We start from the raw sequence: 26,025 nt of genomic DNA, 5'->3' as shown, positions 1-26,025 counted from the left end.
GATCTCCCCTAACGTGATCGCAGCACCTAAGAGGTCCTAATAAAAGTAACAGTCTACCAACAGACTTTTTGTCAAGATTAAACAGACACGGCCTTTGAGGAAAATGGCATCCCTCTACACGGCTTTTTCGTGGCGATCAGACCCGACCAGTTGGGGTTATGTGAATTCAGACCATTTTTAAACTGCTTGTAACTTAAAATAGGTAAGTCAGATCTTAAAAGTTCATGAAAAAAGTTTCATGAAAAAACACCCTTTTTACCATAATTTTAATTTAATATGAAACAGTTTTTTGAACATAACTTTTTAAATACATGTTAAAACTGCATGAATTTAAATAGCAACTTAGGGGACGTTAAGACGGATCGATTAAAACCATTCCGGCCAAAATCTGTTGAGCCTGTGACGAGATATTCCAGTGACATTGATTTGGTACACATGTCTACAAACAGCCAAACACACAGACATTTGCTCAGCTGGTGATTCTGAGTCGATATGTACAAATGAAGGTAGGTCTAGGAGGTCTAACTAAAAAGTTCATTTTCCGAGTGATTTTATAGCCTTCCCTCAGTATGGTGAGGAAGGCAAAAATCAATTAGACATGATGAAATTTATTGAAACGAAATTTGGATTTCAACAAAACTCGATTATCCGAAGTCATCGGAAAAGATTCATTTCGGATAAACAAATCAAATAGAGGAAAGTGGGGCAGTGTAACAAGCTAAGGAAATGCTTGTTATAACCCATTTAAAACGTTAACAAATCTTTCGGATTTTTTTATAATCATCTTATTCCATGTCAAATTTTAAAAAAAAATCCTGTTTTTCAATATAAAAAAATGATTTTTTTTTTCCGTACGTTCTACACAACTAGTGGGGCAAGAGGAACAACGTATGAAATAACATGTTAATTTACTAACAATTGAACTGTTATCACTTAGATGTATCAGATTAGAATGTATTTGAAACGTTTCTTTCATTTTTAGATTAAATAATAATATTTTACTATAAATTTGATTGTTTTTTACGAAAAAAAGATGATAAATGGGTCATTCCATCTCAACTGTGCACGAAAAAGTGCAAATTTGAAAATTACCCTCTCCGATCCTGCTCAAATTTGGCAGAGCTGTTGATACTATCAAAACATGTAAGAATCCCGATTTTCATCCAAATCGGACCACCCCCTCCATTTTTGTACCTCCCCAAAAAATCGACTTTTTGACAATTTTTGACCAAACCTCCTAGTTTGAAACGACGATAACTCAGGAACCACAAATCTTAGAGGGTCGGTCTTAGTCTCAATTTTGAAGGAAATTGGACGTAGAATCCATTTCCGTGATCAAAATTTAGATTAATTTATTTTTTCTACCTGTATTGCGCAATTGAAAACTTTAAACGGCCGTATCTCAAAACACCCCAACTTATTTTTTTATTTGACCTCACCATCGTGTTCCCGGCCAATTTTACATAAGAATCACTTATCGACAGAAATGAATATGTTTTGTTCCAGAGATATCGAATTTTAAAGTTTTGTGTTTTCGAGATTACCTACATTAGCTTCATTCGCCGCATCTGCTAGAAGCACACAGGCGGGCTGATCAATAACTGCTACCTGGTGCTCTGGGAGATAGTTAATTTAATTTATCTTTTTATAATTTTACGCAAATATTTATTCAAATGGCTAATAGGGGAAATTCTCGTATGTTTGGCAGGTTAAGTCAAAAAGCCGTAATTGCCAATGGTAAACAAAGCCTATTTTGCAACGGTATCCGACCTACTTACGAAAAAACAAATTTCAAAAATGCTTAAGATTGTTCATCAACTCGTCTGTCAAGTGCACCAAACTGAAAAAAAATAAATCTTGTTACAATTGGGAGAAAAACAAATATTAGTGTCGGAGGTCACGGTGGCTCTTACGGCTTTTTGAAAACTCACCCGAGATTTTCACTATTTAAACAACAAATTTTGCAAAACTTTTGATAGAAACTTGCTTGTTCACTTCTTTCTCATTGAGCTATTTATCACTCGATTTCAGTTGAAAACGCTTTTAATCAGCTGTAATTGAATGCCAAAGCGCTGATATGGCAACATTAGAAGAACGCTGGAATTAGATGCTGTTCCCCTACCTTGATCAATCTATTTTTGTGAAAAATATTTATTGGGTTATTTTGAATGCACCGTTTATTTACGTGTTGCTAACCGTTTTAGAGAACCTCCGAGGCCATGACTAGGGCCTTTATCATGGGCGGTAGCAAAATAGTACCATTCAGCAAAAACCCCAAAACCTGCTTTATTATTATTATAGTTTATTATTGACACTTTACCATAATTTGGCAAATCTCATTTATGGGTTAAAAGATTGATCATATTAAATCAATTTTTATATTGTGAGCCAGCTCCATTTGATTAAAAGATGATTTTGGTCAAGGTACATTTTATTTAAAAAAAAAATCCTTTATACGTGAGGACAGCAGCCGTATTGTGTTCCAAGAATCCAAGAATGACAGAAGAAAAAAAACACTGTTGTTCGGCGATGTCGAAATCATCGCAACAAAATTTGGGGAATTAGCCGCTTTGCAGCAGATCAAACTTTGTGATTTTCTTACATTTTTCAGTTTTATACTTTACAGAAATCCTTTTCCTACTCCTTGTGATCGTCCTTCACTAGAGTACAACAAATCAACAAATTTTATTCATTTTAATTCATATTTTTAACTCAATAATGTATCGTGCACTTATTGTTCAGTGTTACTAACAAGATTAATTGCATTTTCCTGCTCGCTTCGTCGGAATCCAATTCTGCCCTTTACTGTGTGTCGTTATTGCTCTGTCCTGTGGGTTAGCACAGAAATTCACTTCATTCATTGTTTTAACAGATAAACATTCGCGATTAAACTCCAGTTTCCTACAGTGTTATACAGTTAATTTTTGCCCAATTTGATAAAGATTATTTATGATGAAATATTATTTCAATAAATGACCAGGTAGCAGTTATTGATCAGCCCGCCTGTGTGCTTCTAGCAGATGCGGCGAATGAAGCTAATGTAGGTAATCTCGAAAACACAAAACTTTAAAATTCGATATCTCTGGAACAAAACATATTCATTTCTGTCGATAAGTGATTCTTATGTAAAATTGGCCGGGGAACACGATGGTGAGGTCAAATAAAAAAATAAGTTGGGGTGTTTTGAGATACGGCCCTTTAAAGTTTTCAATTGCGCAATACAGGTAGAAAACATATTTTAATCTAAATTTTGATCACGGAAATGGATTCTACGTCCAATTTCCTTTAAAATTGAGACTAAGACCGACCCTCTAAGATTTGTGGTTCCTGAGTTATCGTCTTTTGAAGATAGGGGTTTCGCTCAAAAATCGCCATAAAGTCGATTTTTTGGGAGGGTACAAAAATGGAGGGGGTGGTCTGATTTGGATGAAATTCGGGATTTTTGCATGTTTTGATAGTCTCAACAGCTCTGCCAAATTTGAGCAGAATCGGAGATGGTAATTTTCAAATGGTGTTCCGCTTCAGGTGGAATGACCCAAATAGTAAATTTTCATTATATTTCTCACTATATTTTGTGTGGACAATTTTTTTAACAACTGTTTATCAGTTTTTAAGTATTTTTATGTATTTATTTCCCAATAAAATATCTTGATACAGCAATTCGAATTTTTTTTTCATACCTTAAACTGGGGTGAATTTGATAGCCCGGGGTGACTTTGATAGGTTTTTTAAATGCCCATCAAATTAATATCTAAACATTTTTGAGAATTATGAGTATGGAAGCATTAAGGGACAGCTTATTAACGAACATATAAGCAAAAATGTGACTGTTACATTGGATGTATCAAAATTAGTGGCCAAATCAGATTTCTATCAATGTCACCCCGGGCTATCAAAGTCACCCCAGTTTACGGTACTAAAAAACCCATATGGTACAGTTGTCCACCTGAACAATATTTTTTAAAAGCTCTCAACAAAAATAACTAAAAGATAAATCATACTTCATAATAGATGCAAGTCATTAGTAGGGACACTACTGATCTAGGAAAAATAGCATTTTGATAAAATGAGCCTTAAAACGAACCCTAAGCCTTATTTTGCACTTTCCAAAAATTATATGAAGACTATGGTTTTGAAAAAAAAAAACTTCATTCAATCTTTTGCCCCGCGGCGTTTACGTCGTTTTGGCGTTTATGTGGTAGTAGAATCAGCTAATTGCATTGCTAGCTACAATTCCTCATACTGGAAATAATGAAAATTGTAAAAATTACGGCCGTACGAGCGATTGTTCCTCTTGCCCCACCTTCCCCTACGATTCCAGAAGTGCTCTACAGTAATTAACAAATTATAGATTCAAGATGGCGGACTAAATGGCGTTGATTGAATGTTGAGGAAATGGATTTTCGATGAACTCGAATTTAATTCTTTATTTGACAATAGGATGCTTTTGTGCTTTCTTGTACTAAGCTTGCTGGTTTTCCTATCTTGTTAGCATAAGAGAGCAACGAGAGCCGTTCACGTCGAATAGTTATTTATCAGAAATGACTTTAAAACATTCGGATAATCGAGGCTCTGGATAATGGATTATGGAATATGCTCCATAATTTTTATTTTGGGAAGGGCTTTTTTTAGTAGCTCTGAATAATTTTGGTGTTTAAAACATGTGTTTTTCTAAATTTCAATTCTTTGCAAATGCTGTATTTCAGGAATAAAGGAAACAGGACTAGCAATAACCTTGACTCTATTATTATGAACAATGCAAATGAGATTTTTCTGAAAGAAAAAATCAAATCAGTGTCAGAAATCACGACGGCTAATACGACGTGTTGCTAACAAATTAGAAAAATTAAAATTGTTTCCTCTCAAATCCAAACCAATAAAATTTGTGTTACTTAAAAACGGTATATTTTATCAAAAAAATATAAGTACTTTTCGATGCAAGTTTTATCTATAAAAATAAATTTTTCAGAGTACAGAGTACTATTTCTGCAAAATCTCCTTCAATTTTTTTTAATGCGAAAAAACTGTACATACTCTCTTCTGTGGCATTCAAGTAAGGTGTTTGAGAATTCAAAATATTTGAAAAATCCTTTTGTTTTGTAGATAAATTCTCAGAAAAATAACTATAACAATTTATAAATCATTTTATTATAACATTCAATGCATTTAATAACTTTTAATCAATTTTTTATATATATTTTTAAGCTTGAAATTATTTTTTTGACTTGACCAAAACCTTGGCCAAGAGACTAAAACGTTAATAAAATTTATACTAGCTACAAAGACACAAAATTTGAATCTTGGAAGGTTGCAAAATTTAGCTGGGGAAATATTTTTTGATGTAAATTCTCTTTGAAAATGTGAAATTCAACAAAAACTGATTCACCAGCTTCAAATGTAAAATTACACATTTTATCATCTTTTTTTTCGGTGAGCCTCATTCATTTTCTCAATTTTTCCATTTTTAAATAAAACCAACAACTCACCTGTCTAATTTTGACCATCACTGTTTTTTCTTCTTCAACTAACTACATATTGCATTTATTCTAAGATTAAATAGGCGCCCAGTAAAAAGTATTTTTTTTTGTTTTGTTTTGTTTTACTTATTTTTTTCCATTCTTCTTGTAGTGTGTGTTTGTTTGTAGGTGTTGTGTTGCCTCAGAGCTTGTTCGTTCTATCAAGTATTTTTTTTAGCTTCTTCTTTTTTCTTGTTTGTTAATAATAATATCCCTTTAATCGTTTTCTTTTGCTTTTCTTGTTTAAGATGAGAGTGTTTTGCTTTATCAAGAGTGTGTTTGTCTAACGATTTTTATCTAGTCGCGTCCTGTTTTTTTTTTTGAGTAAAAAATGGTTCAGTTAAATTGAAAATCAATCGGTTTCGTGATGATTTTTTTTTGTTTGTTTTCAGAGTTAAACGCGCACTTTAATGGAAATGCCTTCTCATGGTTTTCAAGGGGGAGGAAAAAACGTTCGCCTCTATTTGTTCAATTATACTATCCAACTGCCTTTTTTAAAGATTTTCTTGCCTTTTCTCTCTCTCTTTTTCCTTCAAATTCGATACTTCAAACCACTACTAATGTGTAAAATTCAGTTAATGATCATCGTAATAATCGTAATATTGTCGCATTACCTAGACTGTTGTGTGAGTTGTATAAAACGAGCCTAACTTACTGGAGAGGAAACAAAAAAGGGGGTTCGCTCTCAGCAGGAAACAAAAAAAAAACACTTGACTAGAGCTTATCAACTGGAAAATAATAGTTTGCTACTTGGTTCAAATCACACACGTGAAATGAAGGGGGTAATTTAAGTTACGAAAAAAAGGAATTTGCACCGCAACATTGCCGCTATCGTTTCGCTCATTCTAGGTTCCACTCTCACACGTTCCTCTACTTCTTCTTTTAAGTAGTTTTTAATTTCTTCTCAATAATCAGTAAGTAACGTCATAAGAATTTGAAATTGACTCAAATGTCTACGCGACGCGCGACGCAGATTTGTGTCTACCTTTGTATGTGTGTGTGTTGTTGTCAAGTGTGAAGATTAGCTTACCTTTTTTTGATTTTTTTTTCTTTCACTTGTTTTATTCGATATTGGTTCCTACTACTGTACAATTGCCATGCCATTTTTTCTTGGGTTTGCTTCTTTTCCTTAGTTGAGAATAATTTAATTTTCCTACGATTTGCAACTTTTGGGTTTTTTCTTAAGTTTTTGATCCGTTTGATTGGTAATAATTTATTAAGTAACAACTAAGTAAATTTTGGTATCGCTGTCAATAATTCTACGAACGAGTGTGTGTGTGTTTTTGTTTAGTTGGTTTTGTTTTACTTGAATTAGTTAAGAATGGTAGCCCCTAACTGGTCACTAGCCAACGCGTTTGGAGAAAGAATAAAAAGTAAGTCGGTGTCGCTAGTGTTGCGTAGTTTGGTTTTAGTGTGATCGCGACGGAGCAAATCTGCTGTTTTTAAGCACATTAGTTTCATAATATTATCATAACCTTCCTGCCTGCCTATCTGCGTTTGCCTCCCTTAAAATCTGTGTAGTCCATTTAATTCTGGGGTTAATAATATCTGTACAAAGCACAATGAACGCAGCAGCATCAGCACCCTCCCGTCTTCGTCTCAAGATATTCCCCGCGTAGCCTTGAGGTGATAAACTACGCGTGTTTTCGCGCACACACACACATTCACCCACACATTCACTCGAGGAAAACAAACGGAAAATAAACGAAAAAAAACCTTGCATGCAAAACCGCGGACAGACTCTGATCACTGACGGAGCGTTTCTGTTTAGTCCAGATGTTTGTACATGTCGTCCAGCTGGGGCGCGAAGTAGCTCTTGATCTGCGGCCGCCGGCTCTTGAACGTGGGCGTCAGCAGGCCGTTCTGCACCGAGAACGGGTCCGGGTGGAGGTAAATGTCTTTGACCTGGGGGGCGACGGGGGGAGAGAAGACGTAGAACAGTAAAAATTAATGTTTTAGATGACAGAGGAATTCTAAATATACAGTCTACACTCGATTCATTTCGGATAATCGAAACTTCCAATTCGAATCATGAAAAAAAGTTTTTTTTCATTGTCTTGTTTTTGATAATTGAGCCTCTGAACTGCCGTTCTACGCATAATTGTCCCATGTAATTTTGGTAGATTTTTACTTTTTGTCATTTTTACGTTTAGTTTGACTTTTACTTTTCGAAAAACAAATAAAATCTAGTACTTTGTTAGGAAACTCATTGAAAACAACACCAAGTCTGTCTTTCCCATCGTTACGCATAATTGTCCCACCAAGTATTTTTTTTTTCACGAAATTATCAATTTTACGAAATATTGTGTCTTGTTTGCCTATTGTATAGCAAGAAAATTCCAAATAAGAGTGATAAACTGCTAGATGGGATGATAAGGGACTTATGGGGTGAATAGGGACTCACGGGACAATTATGCGTAGAAACACAAAAAACGGTCGAATATTGAAAAGCATTTTTCTCAGTTGCACATTCTTGAACATGGGACAGTTATGCGTAGAACGGCAGTAAACAACCATAAAGTGATTTAAAATTTGTAAATCCAAGTTGGCGGCAAAAATGGCGGTGATGAAATATTGAAAAGAATCATTTTTCAATTTAAGACGCAATCAACCATTCAAATGTTAACTAAAATGGGGTCGCAGAACTCGAATTTGATGTTGAATGCAAGAAAATATTATTTTTTCGTGATTCGATTATCCACAGTCTCTTACAAACCTTCGGATAATCGAAAGTTCGGATAATCGAGGCTACGTAGCTTTACGTAACGCAAAAATCGAATTTTAAAACCCCCTCCCCTCGTAACAAAATTTCCATAAAAAATTTGTATTTTTGCGTAACACGGCCTCCGACCCGATTTTTTAACTTCGCAATTATTGTCATTTGTATTTTTTTCCAATTCTAGATTAAATTTTCAAAAGGTTCTATCTGCATAGGAAACCCATGACGGATAGATTGTTTTGAAAATTTAATCTAAAATTCAAATCAAACGAATAGCTTGTGGGTTGAAAAAAGAGAGCTAATTAAATGACACTAAGAGAAAGCTCAAAAATCAAAATCAAATTGTTCGCTATACAGCATTGCCTTGGCATTCTCGATTGCTAGATTCCTACTCGAAACTAGGTGTCCGAAGGTTTGATTGTTGAGGCAATTGCAAACCTCTTTTTTACACCTAAGCTTCCATCCACCCCGGGATTCGAACTAACGACCTTTGGATTGTTAGTCCAACTGCCCACCAGCGACTCCACCGAGGCAGGACCCAAAGGAGACGACTCCTAGACCTGGGACTGAGCTAGCGACCTAACCTCTAGGCTAGACCGGGGCCAACATTTACTTCCCCGTCCGACGGAAGGCGTGATCAGAGAAATCTCGTCTCGAAAAGCCACCGGGACCTTCTAGGATCGAACCCAGGCCGACTGGGTGTTTCAGTTCTCCTAAAAATATTTAAAAAATGTAGAAGTTTAAAAAATCTCTTGGGAATTCAAATTTAAGTGACAAATTTTTTGTCTAGAAAACCCCAATAATAACCTACAACTTTACCAAAGACACCAAAGCGATTTTTAAATAATCAAATGTCCATTTTGTATAACAATTGTTGGTTAGGGAATTGAAAGACCTTTCCAACGAGTCCAAAACATTGATAATCTAGCAACCCTGTCTTGAGTTATTACCAGTTAAGTGATATTTAGGTATCTTTTTGAAGCCGGATCTCACTTTAATACATGTAAACTATGTCCGGATCTATCTACCGACCCATCGTTGGTTAGATCATTGAAAGACCTTTCCAATTTGTTCAAAACATTGATGATCTGGCAACCCTGTCTCAAGTTATGACCACTTCAGTGATATTAGTGTACTTTTTTATTCCGGATCTAAAAGAATAGATGAAATTTGTGTTCAAATGTGTGTGTCCCATCATGTCACCCACTGTTTGTAAAGAGTGAGGAAGGCACCAACCACATAGGTGGATTAAGTTAGTTTTTTTTTGGTATAATGCTGTAAATTACTGACATTCAATTTAAAAGACATTAAATTGATTAATAAAAGATTATTTTTCAACAATTATTTTTTTTGGTTTTACCATTTTCTGTAGCAAGTTTTCACAAAAAAGAATCATGGAATTACCGTTGATTACTATAATTATCAGAAACTACTGGAATTACTCTGAAATTACTGGGTAATCCGGAATTACTTGTTATTTGTTAAAACTCGAGTAATTCCGGAATAGTGACCAGTCCGACACGATGGTGGAAATAGTGATGGTGATTCGATCAATTCATTGATTGATCATTTGAATATAATTATCATACAAGATGGTTAAGTTATGTACCTATTCGTGATAAAATTAGTGTTTTAAAATATGTTCCTGAAAAAACTTCTAATTCTTCGAGAAATAAGATCCAATTATCAATCTGTTGAATGCATTTTGTAGGTTTAAGACGTATTAAACGGAAATATCAAAGATTAAAAGTTTAGCTTATGCCAAATTTTGTTTTCAAACTAGTGTAAGTTTACCCATTTCTTGAGCTGTGCAACGTCACGAAAAAAGTGTAGTTATTTCTGTCAACAGAAAACTGCTCATTCGATCATTTTGATATTTCGGATGCTTTTTGTACTTGGAAAGACCTTTCAAATGCAACATGGAGCGACTAAATTGGTTGTCTAGAACTAAAGTTACAACTGGTTGAAGTTTGATAGATAGATAAAAGAGAGCTAATTAAATGACACTGAAAAAAAGCTCAAAAATCAAATTGTTCGCCCTTCAGCATTGCCTTGGCGTTCTGGAACCTGCCAAACATACGAAAATTAACCCTATATTGAAATACCATGCGTCTCCTTCAATGTCTACTTACCAAGATTATTTTCATGGGGACGCATGGCACCTCATGGTTCCCAAAGCGAATTAAGCCCCAAAAATAATAGTAAAAGACCCTTACCTGTTCGAATGATTTGAGTCCCACCACCTTGCCCTGGGCGATCATGTCGTTGAAGATGAGCTGCTTGACGTCGGGGTTGCTGCACAGCACGCTCAGCGTTCCCGGAATGTGGTTCTGCACGGCCCAGCCCTTGACCACCTCGACGTCCGGGACGACGATCGCCACGACGCAACTCTTCACAAATGAAAATTCAATTTAGATTTTCAACCATTTTAATGTAATTATAAACATTCTCACCTTCAAGCTCTCGCCGTGCACAAACACCTGCTCCACGTACTGGCTGCGGATGTACGCGTTCTCGATCTTCTCCGGCACGATGTACTCGCCCTGGCTCAGCTTGAAGATGTGCTTCTTGCGGTCGATCACCTTGAGCGTGCCGTTCGGTTGCCACTGGCCAATGTCGCCGGTGTGGTGCCAGCCGTCCTCGTCGATCGTCTCCGCCGTCCGGATCGGGTCCTTGTAGTAGCTGCGGAGGAGAGGTACAATGTAATGGCTTGAACTCAGTGTGATGGAGTCTTTCTTACCCAATAAACACGTTGCTACCCTTGACGCAGATCTCGCCCTGCTGCTGGGACGCGTAGTACTCCATCTCGGGCACGTCCACCAGCTTGATGGCGTTGCACGCGACCGGTGGTCCGACGTGGCCGGGCACAAAGTCACCCTGGACGGTCAGTGTGATCGGGGCGGTACACTCGGTTTGGCCGTACCCTTCGCAGATCAGACAGCCGAGGGCCGCCCGGCAGAAGGTTAGCACTGTGGGCGAAAGCGGTGCCGAACCGACGACCATGAGTCGAAGCCGGCCGCCGAAACCCTCCTGGATCTTCCGGAACACGACCTTGTCCCAAATGCTGGTCCGTCGGACGACTCCGCGCTTAATTTCCGCCTCCTTCGCGTTCAACGCCATCCTCAGCAGCAGCTTCTTCACGCCCGAACGCGAAACTTCGCTGTAGATTTTGTCGTACACCCGGTTCAGTAACCGCGGAACCGCCGGCATCAGCGTCGGTCTTAGCGCCTTCATGTCGTTTGTGAGCTCCTTAATGTCACCCGAGTAGAACCCAACGGCACCACCGTTATAATAGACGCCGTTTTCGCAGCACCTCTCCAGCATGTGCGCCAACGGAAGGAACGAAATCATGACATCTCCCACGCGTGGCTTGTGAGCACCCAGCTGAAGCAACACTCCGGCCACCCCAGAAACCACGTTCATGTGCGAAAGCATCACCCCCTTGGGATTCCCGGTCGTCCCCGAAGTGTAACAAACCGTACACAAATCCGACGGCTTTGGCTCAACCTCCGGAACGTCCCGCGCCGCGCCCATCTTCTCCACCTCGTCAAACATGTGAATATCGATGCCCTGATTGCGGGCTCGCTGCAGCGTCGCCGGTCGCACATCCTTCATGACCACCAGCTTGCGCAGCGCCTTCGGGGCCTTGTCCAGCAGCAAATTAACCTTCTTGTCGTCCTCCACCACGACCAGCGCAATCTCCGTCTGGTTAATGATGAACGCACAGGCGTCCGGTCCGAGTGTGTCGTACAGTGGAACCACCACCAGCGAGTAGCAGTAGCAGCCCTGCTCGAACAGGATCCACTCGGGCCGGTTCTGGGAGTAGATGCCGACGAAGGTGCTCGGACCGGGACGGAGGCCCAGCGCGACTAGGCCGGAGCCGAAGTTTTTGGCGCGCAGCAGGGCTTCGTTGTAGTTCATCCACTGGAAATAGAAACGAAAAAAAAAACCATAATCTCTGGACGTAATATTTGAACAAATCCTCAAAAGGTTTTCAAAATAAGTTGTTTAAATAGTGAAAGTCACCAAACTGGATGAAGCATTTTTTTACTGTAGGGGAGAGTGGGGAGACTTGATCCCCTTTTTTTTGTATCGCACATAACTCTGTCAATTTCTCACAAAACTACAAACTTTTTGCATGAATTGAAAGCTTAAACATTCAACTATGTTTAGTTAATAAGGGTATTTCATCAGAGGAACTCTTCGAATCAAAAAATATTTTAAACCGGCATCTAATCTAATCTAATCTAATCAGACCCTAGCGCAGCCAATCTTTCGAAGGGATCCTGGAGAGTGCCTTAGGTTAGATGACGCCTAGCTCTCTTCTTGTCATTTATTAACTTTTGTAGTGCGCCATTGCATTAGAATGCATTGAAACATCACAAGCGTTAAAGCGGCCAGGCCTACTGCGTAAAGCCGTATCGCAGAGATGACTCGTAATTGGGTTGAGTTTGAGCACTGAGTGTTCGAACAACAACACAATTCTGAATCGACAGGGGAGGAAGAAGCGTGGGGACACACCACCATACGCTCCGAGATTTTGGTTGTATTCGTTGGGAGCACCATGCTAAGAAGGTTTGGTACTCCGGGACCCTCTGGGATGGGACATTGTATTTCCACAAATGCCCTGGACACTATTTGCCGTGGTTATAGCGCCACAACTCGCTCTCTGTAACAGTAGTCCTAATTCCAGTCCAAGCTTACCAAGTCGTCATGGCCTAGTGGTTAGCATTTTTGCTTACCAACCCAAAGGACGGAGGATCGAACCCCGCCTCGAGCGACTTTGATTTTTCGTTCATATTCATCATTTCAAATTAATGTGTTCTTAACTTTCTCGTTGGGAGCAGATGGGAATCGAACCCAGAACCATTCGCTTACAAAGCGAACACCGTAACCAGTCAGCCACGGCCGCTCCTTCAAAATATTTTAAACCGGCATTTTAAAAATGTTAGGGGTAACTTGATCCCCCTTTCAACATTTTGAAGAAATCTTAAGCAAAATGTTTCTTTTTCATCCAAACTTTTAATTTTCAATAAGTTACAGCAATTTGACATAAAACCTTTACGTTTGTGTTCAAAATATAACAAGTTTAGTATGTAAAATATTTGAAAACTTAAAATATTATTTTTTAGAACAAAATTAAGCATGTTTACAATAGCTGGAAATTTTTGTTTACAAAACTTTTGAAAAAAAAGTTCAAACTGCAGTATGTTATGTACAACTATACTAAAGGAATCTATGTATGGAAGCCCAGCCCAATTAATTAATCTTGAGGCTGATTCCAGTGACTGTAAAAATGTAGGGATCAAGTCTCCCTAAACGCACTTTTTCAACAATTGATTGTAAAAATAGTATGACGATAAATTTAACATAAAATGCGTAAGGGTTTTGGAGTTGATAAGTTTATCAAGCAATTCATGTATAAAAAATATATTTTTGAATAATTTTTGAGTGTTTTCCATACATATCAAAACAAAGAAAAAAAGATCTCTTGGATGTTTTTGCAGCTCGAAAAAAAAAAATTCAAAGTTGGCAACAATGCCTGATACCCAATTAACGGAACAAATACAGAATACCCAAAGGAGATGGGCGGTAATGGAACCCGGATTACCAGATTCTCTCACTTCTAAATTCCCAAATTTTCTTTCATTCTTTTCTTAAATTAGCAGATTGCTAAATTTCAAACAAACAAATTTTAAAATTATCAAATTCTAAAATCCCAAATTGCCTCTCAGATTCCAAAAACGTTCCCAGATTTCCAAAAAATCCAAATACCCAAATTCTCAGATTCACATGATCCCGCATTCCCAAATCCCAAGTTCCTAAATTGCCTGATTTATAGATTCCCAAGTTACCTCATTCCTAAAATTAAAAGTCTTTGAATTTCAGATTCCTAAATTCTCACATTACAGAAATCCCGAATTCTTAAATTTGCAAATACTCAAATTCCAAGTTCCCTGATTCATAAAAACCTTTTATCTCAAATCTCGAATTCCCCCCAGGTTTCTGAATTTCTAAAATCTAGGTTTCCAATATCCCTTTTCCCAAATAACCAGATTGAAAAATTAAAAATAATCAAATTTTAAAATTCCCAAATTCCCTGAATCCCAAATTATCAAATACTCCGATTCCAATAATGCCAAATTCCAAAATTCCTGAAATTCCGTATACCCAAAGTTTTAGATTCACAAAATCCCGTATTCCCATGGGATTCCCATGCAGATTCTAACATTATTAAATTCTTAAAATCTTAAGTTCTTAAAATGCTTGATTCTTAAATTTCCAAATTCCCTCATTCCTAAAATTCAAATTCCTTAAATTTTCAATATCCTTAAATCCTCATTCTAAAAAATCCCGAATCCCTAAATTTCCAAATCCTCAAACACCATATTCCCTGATTCCTAAAATCACATTCTACCAAATTCCCAAGTTTCAAAATTATCCGATTTTCATCAAATTTTCAAATTCTAAAATTCCTAAAATTATCAAATTTGCAGATTCTTAGATAAAAAATCCCAAAATCCCAAATAAGTTTCAAAATTGCCTGGTTCCTAGATACCATGTTTTCAAGATTCCAAAAATCTCTAGTTCCTAAAATTACAAAAGCCCAGATTCCCTTAAGTTTCTAAATATCCAGATTCCCAAAAAAATCCCGAATTCCTAGATTGAAAAATTTCAAATACTCAAAGTTTTAAATTTCCCAGATGCTCTAATTCTTACATTCCAAAAATTCCGAATCCTTAAATAATCAAATTCCAAATTCTTTGATTCCTAAAATCATATTCCAGCAAACTTCCAAGTTTCAAAATTACCAGATTCTCAAATTTCCGGATTCCCAGATTCCTAAAATCCTTTTTTCTCAAATTACCAGATTGAAAAATCTACCCAAATTTGAACATTTTCAAATTCTCTAAATTCCAAATTGCAAGATTCACAAAATACCACGTTCCATTATTCTAAATCTTGAAAATTCCTGAAATCCCAATTTTTTAAATTGCCTGAGCCTTAGATTCCCAAATTCCCACATTCCTAAAATTTGAAATCCTTAAATATTCAAATTCAATATTGGAAAAGTTTCCAATTTTCACCGAATAAGGTGGAACGAGAAAGTGTCATCATTAACGTGGATCGGGACGGTTTTTCGCCATATTTCATGATGGCCCGTTACACCTTAAATGCAAATTCCTTGATTCCTATAATCAAATTTCAGTTAATTCTCATGTATCAAAATCACAGGATTCTCAAATTTCCAATTAACAGATACCTAAAGCCCTTCTTCTCAAATTCCCAGATTAAAAAATTTCAACCACCCAAATTTTCTAATCCTAAAATTCCTAAAATACCAAACTGCCAGATTCTCAGATTTGCAAATCCCAAATTCCTAAATTGAAAACTCCAAGATTTACAAAATCCCAAAGTTTAAGATAACATATTCATAAAATCCCGCTTCCTCAATTCCAAGATCCAAGCCTGATTTCAAGATTACCAAATTCCTAAAATCTTAAAAGCCCAGATTCACTAAATCTCGAATTCCCAGATTCCTAAATTTCGAAATTCCTGGAATTCGAAGCTTCTTAATTGCCTGATTCCCAAATTCCCTCATCCCAAAAATCCCAAATCCTCAAATTTGCAAGCTCTGAGTTTTCCAAAATCATAGTCTCCCAAATTTCAAAATTCCAATTTTCCCAAACTCTCCAAACATTTTTTCGCAAATTCCCAGATTTCAAAATTTCCAATTCCAAAATTCCCGGATTCCCAACGTTTCTCGATTCTTAGATACTCAAAATACCAATTTCCCAGATTCTCAGACTACTAAATTTCTAGATTTTTGGATTCCCAAATCACCAATACTCGAATTTCTTAATCCTAAAAATTCCAAATTCCTGAAATTCCAAATTCTCAAGTTCCCAGATCCAAAGTTTTTCAAATATCCAGGTTTTGCTCCAAATTTCAATGTTCCTTAAATTCCAAATTCTTAAATATCACAAACTTACAAATTCCCAGATTCCTAAAATTCACAGATTCCAGATTTCAAAAACCCCCGATTCCCAGAAATCAAAGATTCTTAAAATCTGAAATTTTTAAATTCTAAAAATTCCATGTTCCGAAATCATTAGTATCCCAAATTTATATAATCCCAAAATTCCAATTGAGCAATTCTCTACTAAACCGGATATGGATTTTATCTGTTTTTTTTTTTTTTTTTTTTTTTTTTATTTGGCTCAAACTTTGTGGGGCCTTTTCTATGACCAAAAAAGCCATTTTGTGTCATTGATAGTACCATGCAATTTTGGCAGCTGTCTATACAAAAATGGTACGTTAATATTTTTAAAAATCTGTAACTTTTGAATGCATTTTCTGATCAATTTGGTGTCTTGGGCAAAGTTGTAGGTATTGTTGAAGACTATTGAGGAAAAATAGGTACGCGGAAAAAAATTGCTCAATTTCCCAAAATATGTATTTCCTGATTTTCGAGATTTTTTGATATGTTTTAGGGGATAAAACTCGCAACTTTTGAGCCATAGAGAAGTATGGTCAAAAAGTTTTCCGCCGACTTTTTTGAAAAATAGTGATTTTTGTGAAAAATTTAAATTTTATGCATACATTTTTTTGACGAATTGTTTTTTTCAGAGTTGGTATTCTCGCGTTCTCACGAGAAAAAATCCTCTCTCTTGAGCTCTCGCCGCGAGTCTCGAGCTGCCGAGAGAAACTCACCGATTGCCCGTGCCCCCGCTCGCGAACGGGCTTTCTCGCGAGGCAGAATTGCCTGTTCGCAAGAAGTTGAACGTGTTAGAAACGAACAAAAAAACAACACAGAGATTGAAGTTACACCTCTATACCATCGCCTGGTTAGCATTTATAAGCCTGATAAACATATTGCTAGCTTGGGACGAACAGCTGAGCGCGAGCGAGAAGAGAAAAGTACTACAAGTTCTCTCCCCTGCTCGCGGGCGAGAAATGCTTTCCTTCTTCTCGCTCGAATTGCAATACTGGTTTTTTTGTATGTGTCGACCAAAAGTTTGGTTTCAGCGAAATATTTGCAGTTTTTCGATTTCTAAACAAAGTGAACATTAGTGAACATTTCTGAAAATATATATATTTTTTTTAAAGTTCAGGAAATTTGAAAATTAGACCTCTGGTTGCTTTAAGAAAAGGAAACAGGAAAATTGAAGTTTTCTAAGTCTCACCCTAACAACCCTCTTATTTCTAATGCCGATGTCTCAGCAGCTAATGGTCTGATTTTCAATGTTAAAATATGGAATATTCGTGAAATTTTGCGATCGCTTCAAAGCTATATTTTGAAAGTTCCAAATTTAGGTTTAATTTTCGTATGGCTCAAAAGGTGCGAGCTTTTGTACCCTGAAACGTGCTGAAAAAAACGAAAACAAAGAATCTACGTAGGTATTTTGCGAAATTCAATTGTTGTAAAAAAATATTAAAGATTAGTGAAAATATATGAAATTCTAAAAAACACCTTACCAAATACGGCGAGTGCAGGTTCTCTCGCCAGCCCAGGCATGGCCCATTGTTGGACTCTATCACGCCCTTCCGGAACGTCTGGTACAGCGTGCGGGCGTCGTCCTGCAGGCAGCTGACGAACTTGCCATCCTTGGCTTCTTTGTAGAACTTGGACACGTGAACCTGTTCGGGGCCCTAGAAGGAAACAGAAAAAGAAGAAGAATTTAAATCAGCTGATTCTGGCCCGACTGAGCTGAGCTAGGTCATGGTGTGGTCACTTTTGAGAGAAAGAGTAGGTCGCTCAGAATTTATTTCCGTCCAATTCAGACGAAAACATCGAAAGATTCATGTGATGAAATATTCCGACAGGTGCACTTTCTTCCCGCGTGTTTTTCTTCTAACCTCATTAAAGTGTGATTTGTGAACCGACACGAAGTGACTTCCATCGAACATAAAAATGGCTGGTTTTGATTTATTATAATTTGTTGCGAAATAATGTGAAGAGAAACAAGTAGAAAGGAGTTTGAAAGTCAGGTCAGATTATTAAATATTATTCATAAAAAAATGTGTGAATGAAAAATAAATCAAGTTATAGACTTAAAAAAACCAAAAACGATTACCTCAAAAAGGCAACTACTCATCGTCGTCTTTCTACACTCAAAAAAAGCACACACGTTCATCACATTAGGAGGCAAAAAATAAACACACTTCCTCGCCGTTGTCGTCGTTGAGCAGAAGGTGTCGACGAACGAGTTGTGACGTCAATTTGACTTTTTCTTACACCTTTCCTGTTTTTCCACCCACCACCCATCAACGTCTTCGGTGGACGCCGAGTGATTTGTGTAATGTTTTTGTTTCCCCCTTTCGTGTGACGGCGCGGACCTTTGAGTTGTAGTTCACGATCAATGCCAAAATGCCGCGCCACAACTACGCTGATGATGTGACGCTGATGTGATTTGATTCTTTCTCCGAGATTTATGGTCGCTGTCAGCACCTTTTTGGCCCGACCGGTGTGGGGTTGCTTACCGGGATGCAAATTAACCGCAATTGACGGGTGATTGTCAGGAAGGGTCAGGAGATTCTTTAAGTTTTGTTTTTGTTTTTATTGAACTGATTCCAATTGAAGGTTCCAACTTTGGTGGATGTCAACAGCAAGATTGAGAGCTTCTATTGAATCAGGGATAATAAATTCATCACACTGTTGACAGAAACATGCTTCGATGAAAATATATTTCGACGATTTCATTATCTACATTACTTTGTAATAAATCATTGCCTTGTTGAACAAAAAATCAATCTTTTTAAAAAAGAAACTCGTATCTTTTTTTTTCTTCAAATCCTCAAAATGATTAAGAAATTCCGAGATATTCAAGGTGTATATTAAAAAAAATTCAGAAAAGTCGCTGAAAATCGGTGCATTCATGTTGAGACTTGGGAGACTCTAACTTAATATATTTGACCTATATTTGACATCTAATAAAAAGTTTTCGAACCAAATTTACCAGATTTCTAGCTTTCTTTGAAAACTAGATTGCGCCATGGGTTTACTATGTACATAGGACCTTTTGAAAAAGTAAGCAAGAAATTATCTCAATATCCAAGCTGGAAACCCCAATACGAGCGAATATAAATCTTTTCTTTGTACAATTTGTCTTGAAAATATACAGCTATTCCCCACGAAAACAGCATGATTAAAAAAAAAAGTTGTACGATCGGGCTCAATTTTTTTCTGGTTGTTCCCTGGCCGAAATAATTAGACCCGTATTTTTTATTTGGCCATTCGGGTGAGATACGCCGTGTTAGGGTGGCAATTTTCGTCGATTTTCGCAAAAAACCATGGCGCGTCAAAATACAGAGTTTTTAATTTGAAAAAATCGTATCTAGGAATATTTAAAACATAAATTCACAATTTTTTGATATGTTATGTAAAATTTTCCGAGACCATTGAAACAGCATCTATGTTTTCATTCGTCCTTTTCAAATGTTAGGCTAAATATTTGAAACTCCTTACTTTTTTTCCTTAAAAGCCCATCTAGTACCCTTTCGTTTGCGTCTAGAACAGCTTAAATTGGTTGAAATTGTGCAGAGTTGAAAGATTTTTTGAAAAATGTGGTTAAGCTAAAATTGAAAAAAATGTCGTTTTTGGTTCCACCCTACCACTAGGTCACCCTAATGGTCAAACAAAAAAATACGGGTTTAATTATTTCGGAATCCCCTAGAAAAATTTTGAGCCCGATTGGACAACTTTTTTTCGCATCATGCTGTGTTCGTGGGGAATTGCTCGGATACAAATTTGAGCATAAAATAGTGCTAAACATAGAGTATTCCATTAAAAAGTTTTTCATTACCCAAAGGCTCCCAAAATTTTTTTTTTTTTCAATCGTGTGCCATACTAAATATGAAAAATGTCAGTTTTGGAAATTGGGAGATCCTCCCACAAAGATTCATCTGAATAAAAAATTCAAGGATTAAACTTTCCTCTGTACTTGCAAAGATATTTTGATATTCGATTTAAAAAAAAAAAAAACTATGGAAAAAATTAGGTTAAAAGGTTGAAATAGAATCATTACAAAATTTACTTTCGGTAAATTATCCCCTTTTCATTTTTTTATTAAAATTTACAACTGAAAAAATGCAGATGTTTTTTTTTAAATGTTCTATCAAAAGAACCATGCCAAAAAAAACAAAATTTAACGTTTTTTTTTTTTAGTTTAGGCCATTGCAAATTTTTATTCATGTTTTGTTCTCCACCACCTTTAAAACTGCCCAAAAAAACAGGAAGCAAATAAAAGCAATTTTGAAATATTTAAAATGCATTGTTTAACGTTTGCTTTTGTAATTTTTAAAGACTATTTGCAAATTTGAGTATTGGGATCACAGATCATGAAAAGACATAAAATTTAGGAATTTTATTTGCCGATTTTAAAGTAGCTTTTTTATTAAAATATCGATGCCTGTGTGCTCTCTTGTACTATCCAGATAGAAATCCCATCAAGCTAAGAAAAAGAGAGCACACCGGCATCAATATTTTAATTTTTGATTTTTTTCTAGGAGACAAGAGAACGTCAAATTGTTAGCCATAGAGTTGGGCCATTGCAAACATTTTTGAAGTTTATGTCCATCGACTCTGGAAAAGATGAGAGGGTATGGTATCAACCGTTGAACGAAAAAATTATTAAAAAAAGTATTGTACACTTGCAAAGTTGTTTTTCAACGAACAGTTTTCAAAATATCGAAGTATCGACGATTTTTTTTTCACCATAAAAAAAATTGTTGCAGTACAACGAAATTCCACAAAAAATCAAAATAGCTTTGATCGATCCCAGACATGTTGAATATGATTTTTAGCGCAGTAAAAATGCACTTCAAATAGTTTTCAGTTCATTAGACTTCTATTTCCATTGAAATTTCTAGGTTTTATGTATAACTTATGTTTCCTCTTGGGGGCTACATAAACTTCGAAAATAGACGGCCTCATATTTTTTTGAAAAAAAAAAGTTTTTTCGAAAAAAAATAAAAATTTAAGTATTTTTTTCAGTTATGAATGTAAAATCAAACTTGCTAAGGAAAAGTACTTCACAGCTATTTTGATAAAGTTCACAGTTTTCAGGATATAGCCACTTAAGTTTTAATATCAACTGAAAAAATCAAGTTGAGCAGTTCTCTACGAAATCAATAATTTTTTTTTTGAATTTTAATTTTTGTAGTTTTAATCCGGCTGAAACTTTTTTGGTGCCTTCGGTATGCTCAAAAAAGCCATTTTGCATCATTAGTTTGTCCATATAATTTTCCATACAAATTTGGAAGCTGTCCATACAAAAATGATGTATAAAAATTCAAAAATCTGTATCTTTTGAAGGACACGGGTCCCCCACAGACCGTTATTATGAAGAAAAAATTTCCATCCAAACCAATGATTGGACATGGTTTCTGGGACCATTCTGCACCTCTGGGCCAAGTTTCAAAATATTTGCCGGCAGAAATTTCGAATACGGTCAGTTTTAGTATTTTTTGTTGAAATTAAGGGGAAATCGCATGTAAAATGCATAGAAAAACTTAAAAGTTTCAATGTTTAAACTCTAAAACGTTACTGATCATGGTTTTAAATTGTACTTACATGTAGCAAAATGATATAAAACGATTTACGGAACTGACTTAGCCGGATTAAGCCGTAGTTCAGTGACTTAAGTACATTATTTACAAGTTTATATCTAAATATTTTTTAAAAACTCCTACATAAGGCAATTTTAAGTCTAGGGAGACTAGATTGCATAAAAATAATTAAAATGGGGTGACTTTGAGCCAAGGGGTGACATTGTACCAAATTTTACGTTTGTTTAATAACTAAATAGCTTAAAAACAAGCTCGATAAGCTTGAATTGTAAGGATTACTCGTTGCAAATATTGTTGTCCTCTCCCACAATTTTGGAAAATTCCATAAAAAGTTAAATAAGAACCTAGCCTGACAAGAGTTTTAAGACACAAACTACATTGAAAACTTACATCGTCCTTCATATGTAAATATTTATAAGTTCAATAACCTATACATATTAGACTATACTATTTTCACATTTTCTTAAGATATGTCGGGATTGCTAAAATAATGGATTAGTGGTTGTGTTTTCACATTAGACATTGATGATCAAACTGTATCAACAATACATTAATCATTTATAAAATACAGTTTTTATGATGATTACCTGCAATTTTGCAAAATCATAATTAGTTTGAGATATTAATCCTGTGGGAAGTTGTGCCATTAAACTTTTGCTAATTATAATCATTATACAGGGCAACAAAAATGTTTGAGCTAAATTATAGCTGAAATACTCACTGCTTTTCATTCGTATGGTTCAAATTTCTAACGTTTTAAAACAAAAAAAAAAATATTTTTAATGCAATGCTACAAACTTGCCACGTCACAAAATTGTTTTTCTTTTATTTGTATTCAAAACGAATCGATTCAGAACTGGAATATGTGCGCATCATTTTTAAATCTGTCACTTATAGGCGATTTAAAATCAATAGGCCTATTCAAACATATTAATTTGCGATCTGCGAAGCAATATCATCAAATTATTGTTAGGTTTGGGAACATAAATAGACCAAATTAAGCAGTCTACAAACAAATATTGACATAAATTTAATGCTTATCAAAACAATCTTTTGTACATTGTCACCCCTTGGCTCAAAGTCACCCCATTTTAATTATTTTTATGCAATCTAGTCTCCCTAGACTTAAACTTGCTTAATGTAGGAGTTTTTAAAACATATTTAGATATAAACTTGTAAATAATGTACTTAAGTCACTTAACTACGGCTTAATCCGGCTAAGTCAGTTCCTTAAATCGTTTTATATCATTTTGCTACATGTAAGAACAATTTAAAACCATGATCAGTAACGTTTTAGAGTTTAAACATTGAAACTTTTAAGTTTTCTTATGCATTTTCCATGCGATTTCCCATTAATTTCAACTAAAAATACTAAAACTGACCGTATTCGAAATTTCTGCCGGCAAATATTTTGAAACTTGGCCCAGAGGTGCAGAATGGTCCCAGAAACCATGTCCAATCATTGGTTTGGGTGGAAATTTTTTCTTCATAATAACGGTCTGTGGGGGACCCGTGAAGGAATTTTTTGATCGATTTGGTGTCTTCGGGAAAGTTGTAGGTATGGATAAGGACTACACTGAAAAAAATGATACGCGGTAAAAAAAATTTGGTGATTTTTAATTTAACTTTTTGTCACTAAAACTAGATTAGCAAAAAACACTATTTTTATGTTTTAGGGGACATAAAATGCCAACTTATCAGAAGTTTCCAGGTTGTGCAAAAAATCTTTGACCGAATTATGAATTTTTGAATCAACGCTAACTTTTTCAAAAAATCGAAAAATTGGTCGCGAATAAATTTCAGCTTCATTTTTCGATGTAAAATCAAATTTGCAACCAAAAAGTATTTCAGTGAAATTTTCATAAAGTGCACCGTTTTTAAGATATAGCTATATTCAGGATTTTTTTTAAATTGTCGCCGTTCTCCATTTTTTTAAAATTAGTGCACATGTTTGCACACTTTTGAAAAAAAAATGAAAAGCTGAGAAAATTCTCTATATTTTGCTTTTTTGAACTTTGTTGATACGATCTTTGGTTGCTGAGATATTGCCATGCAAAGGTTTAAAAAGCAGGAAAATCACTAACATTTCAAAAGGGCCAAACATTCAATATTACGCCTTTTTGAAATGCTAGTCTTGATTAAAAAAAATGAAAATATTTTTTTCGGAAACCGAAGGCACCAAAAAAGATTCAGCCGAATTAAAAATTACAATAAAAAAATCGAATGACCGAAATCTCAGAGAATTGCTCAGTTTTTCTTTTTTTTTTGAAATAGTGCCCATGATTGTCCATTAGGGTGCCCAGAATATGGGACGTTTTCTCAAAACCTCGCTCCACAAGCTGAATATTGTTCCTTGACCTATTCTAAGACTCTGGACCAAATATGAGCAAAATCGGTCATCATTTACCCATTGATACTCGAAGGTGAAGTTTGTATGGAAAAAATCGAAAAAATGTATGGAAAATCCAAGTTTCTTACGGTTTGGTCTGCACGGTGCGATACTTCAATCCGAATATTCCCAAAAGTGAGATTCTTAATGAAAATTTAATGCTCTACAACTTTGTAGAACATACCAAAGCTGTAAAACTCGATCCTGAAAAGTTATTAGCGATTTAAAAAAGTCATTTATTATGAAAAACATTTTTTACACCAACTTTAGGCTCGGGTATCAATGGGTTAATCTCATCCTATGTCGCTCAAAATTTACACAGATGCTTAAAATAACCAACAAAACCGTTTTCCGCTTGTGGAGCAGGGGGTCATTTTTTCTGGGCACCTTATTGTCCATTCCTGAAAAATGGAAATCAAATTGCCTGAGAGACATTGACGATTGGGCATCTCTTTGCTGAAATACAGCCAATAAAAGAAAAAGAAACAAGCAAATTGATGTTTTCATAAGTGTCATCCTAACATTTCCACATTTTATAATCCCAAAGCAACTAATGGTTCAATATTCGATTTTGAAAAATGAAACAAAACAAAGAAATTTTTGATCTATTTGAAAAAAAAGCAATATAAAAAATTGTGGAATCCAGACTGACATTTCAAATGGGCGTAATATTGAATGTTTGGCACCGTTGGTGACCAATGACTGTTACCTATTCGCAACTGACCTAACTTTTCGAATCATGGTGTTTTATCTGCCTCATCTTTTGACTTTCACAGATCTCCAAATTCGATTTCAATCCTGAGATATTCCATTAAAACAAAAAAAAAAACTCCGTGCATTTTTTTGTTAGAGCAATTCCAGCCCAAAACAGGAATTTTTTAGGTACTTTTTTCTCGCCCCTCTCCGATTTCAATGAAACTTTATAGACATGTTATCCTACGCTTATATAAGCCATTTTTGTGTATATGGAGCCAGTTCCACTCGATAATGACATTTGGGAAGGGCGTAAGTGTTTTAAATATTTTTGTAATTCGGAATTTAAATACTTCTGTATTTCGAAGCCGTTGCATCGTATCTAAAAGTGGTCAAAGACACACTTGTAGGAAATTTGACGGACTTTTCGATAAAAATACACTGAAAGAAAAAAACACTCAACTTTTATGAGATTTTTTAATTTCAATGTTTAAAAGTCAAATTTGAGGGGGAGCCCACGATTTTTTTTCGTTCAAAATTTTTGTGAAGATAGCCTAAAATGTTACAAAATGACTCTCGAAAAATGCAAGATGGAGCAACTCACCTAGAAAAATACAAAAATCATTTACTGAAACTGTTTTTTTGAAAAGTGCTCTAAACGTCAAAATTTTCAAAAACCGAACTTGAGAGTCGATTTTCCAGACAATTTTACTTAAAAGTCTCCATATTAACCATGGTTCTAAGTCCAATCCTTGTGAAGTTACAGCGGTTTTAAAAATAAAAATGATGAAAAAATAGGTTTTTTGATGGTTTTTGGCAATTAATATATGGGTAATTCTCCGCCAACTCACACAGCAGTTGCCCCGACCCCTCTTCGATTTGCGTGAAACTTTGTCCTAAGGGGTAACTTTTGTCCCTGATCACGAATCCGAGGTCCGTTTTTTGATATCTCGTGACGGAGGGGCGGTACGACCCCTTCCATTTTTGAACATGTGAAAAAAGAGGTGTTTTTCAATAATTTGCAGCCTGAAACGGTGATGAGATAGAAATTTGGTGTCAAAGGGACTTTTGTGTAAAATTAGACGCCCGATTTGATGGCGTACTCAGAATTCCGAATAAACGTATTCTTCATCGAA

At 35.7% G+C, this 26,025-nt stretch overlaps 1 protein-coding gene across 4 annotated transcripts in view; it reads right to left on the bottom strand.

Moving 5' to 3' along the window:
- Positions 1-5,482: 5,482 nt before the first annotated feature.
- Positions 5,483-26,025, bottom strand: part of LOC6044806 (long-chain-fatty-acid--CoA ligase 6) — a 74,260-nt gene continuing 53,717 nt past the window's right edge. For all 4 annotated transcript variants that reach the window (XM_038255238.1, XM_038255239.1, XM_038255240.1 and 1 more), the window contains 5 exons: positions 17,716-17,889; positions 10,976-12,159; positions 10,689-10,917; positions 10,452-10,625; positions 5,483-7,421 (listed from right to left, as the gene is read on the bottom strand). In XM_038255238.1, the coding sequence (XP_038111166.1) occupies positions 7,284-7,421; positions 10,452-10,625; positions 10,689-10,917; positions 10,976-12,159; positions 17,716-17,889 (1,899 nt within the window). In that variant the 3' untranslated portion in view covers positions 5,483-7,283. The remainder of the gene's footprint in view (positions 7,422-10,451; positions 10,626-10,688; positions 10,918-10,975; positions 12,160-17,715; positions 17,890-26,025) is intronic.

Source organism: Culex quinquefasciatus, chromosome 2, assembly GCF_015732765.1.
Source record: "Culex quinquefasciatus strain JHB chromosome 2, VPISU_Cqui_1.0_pri_paternal, whole genome shotgun sequence".
NCBI classification, from domain to species: domain Eukaryota; kingdom Metazoa; phylum Arthropoda; class Insecta; order Diptera; family Culicidae; genus Culex; species Culex quinquefasciatus.
This window is presented reverse-complemented; position numbering and strand designations above follow the sequence as displayed.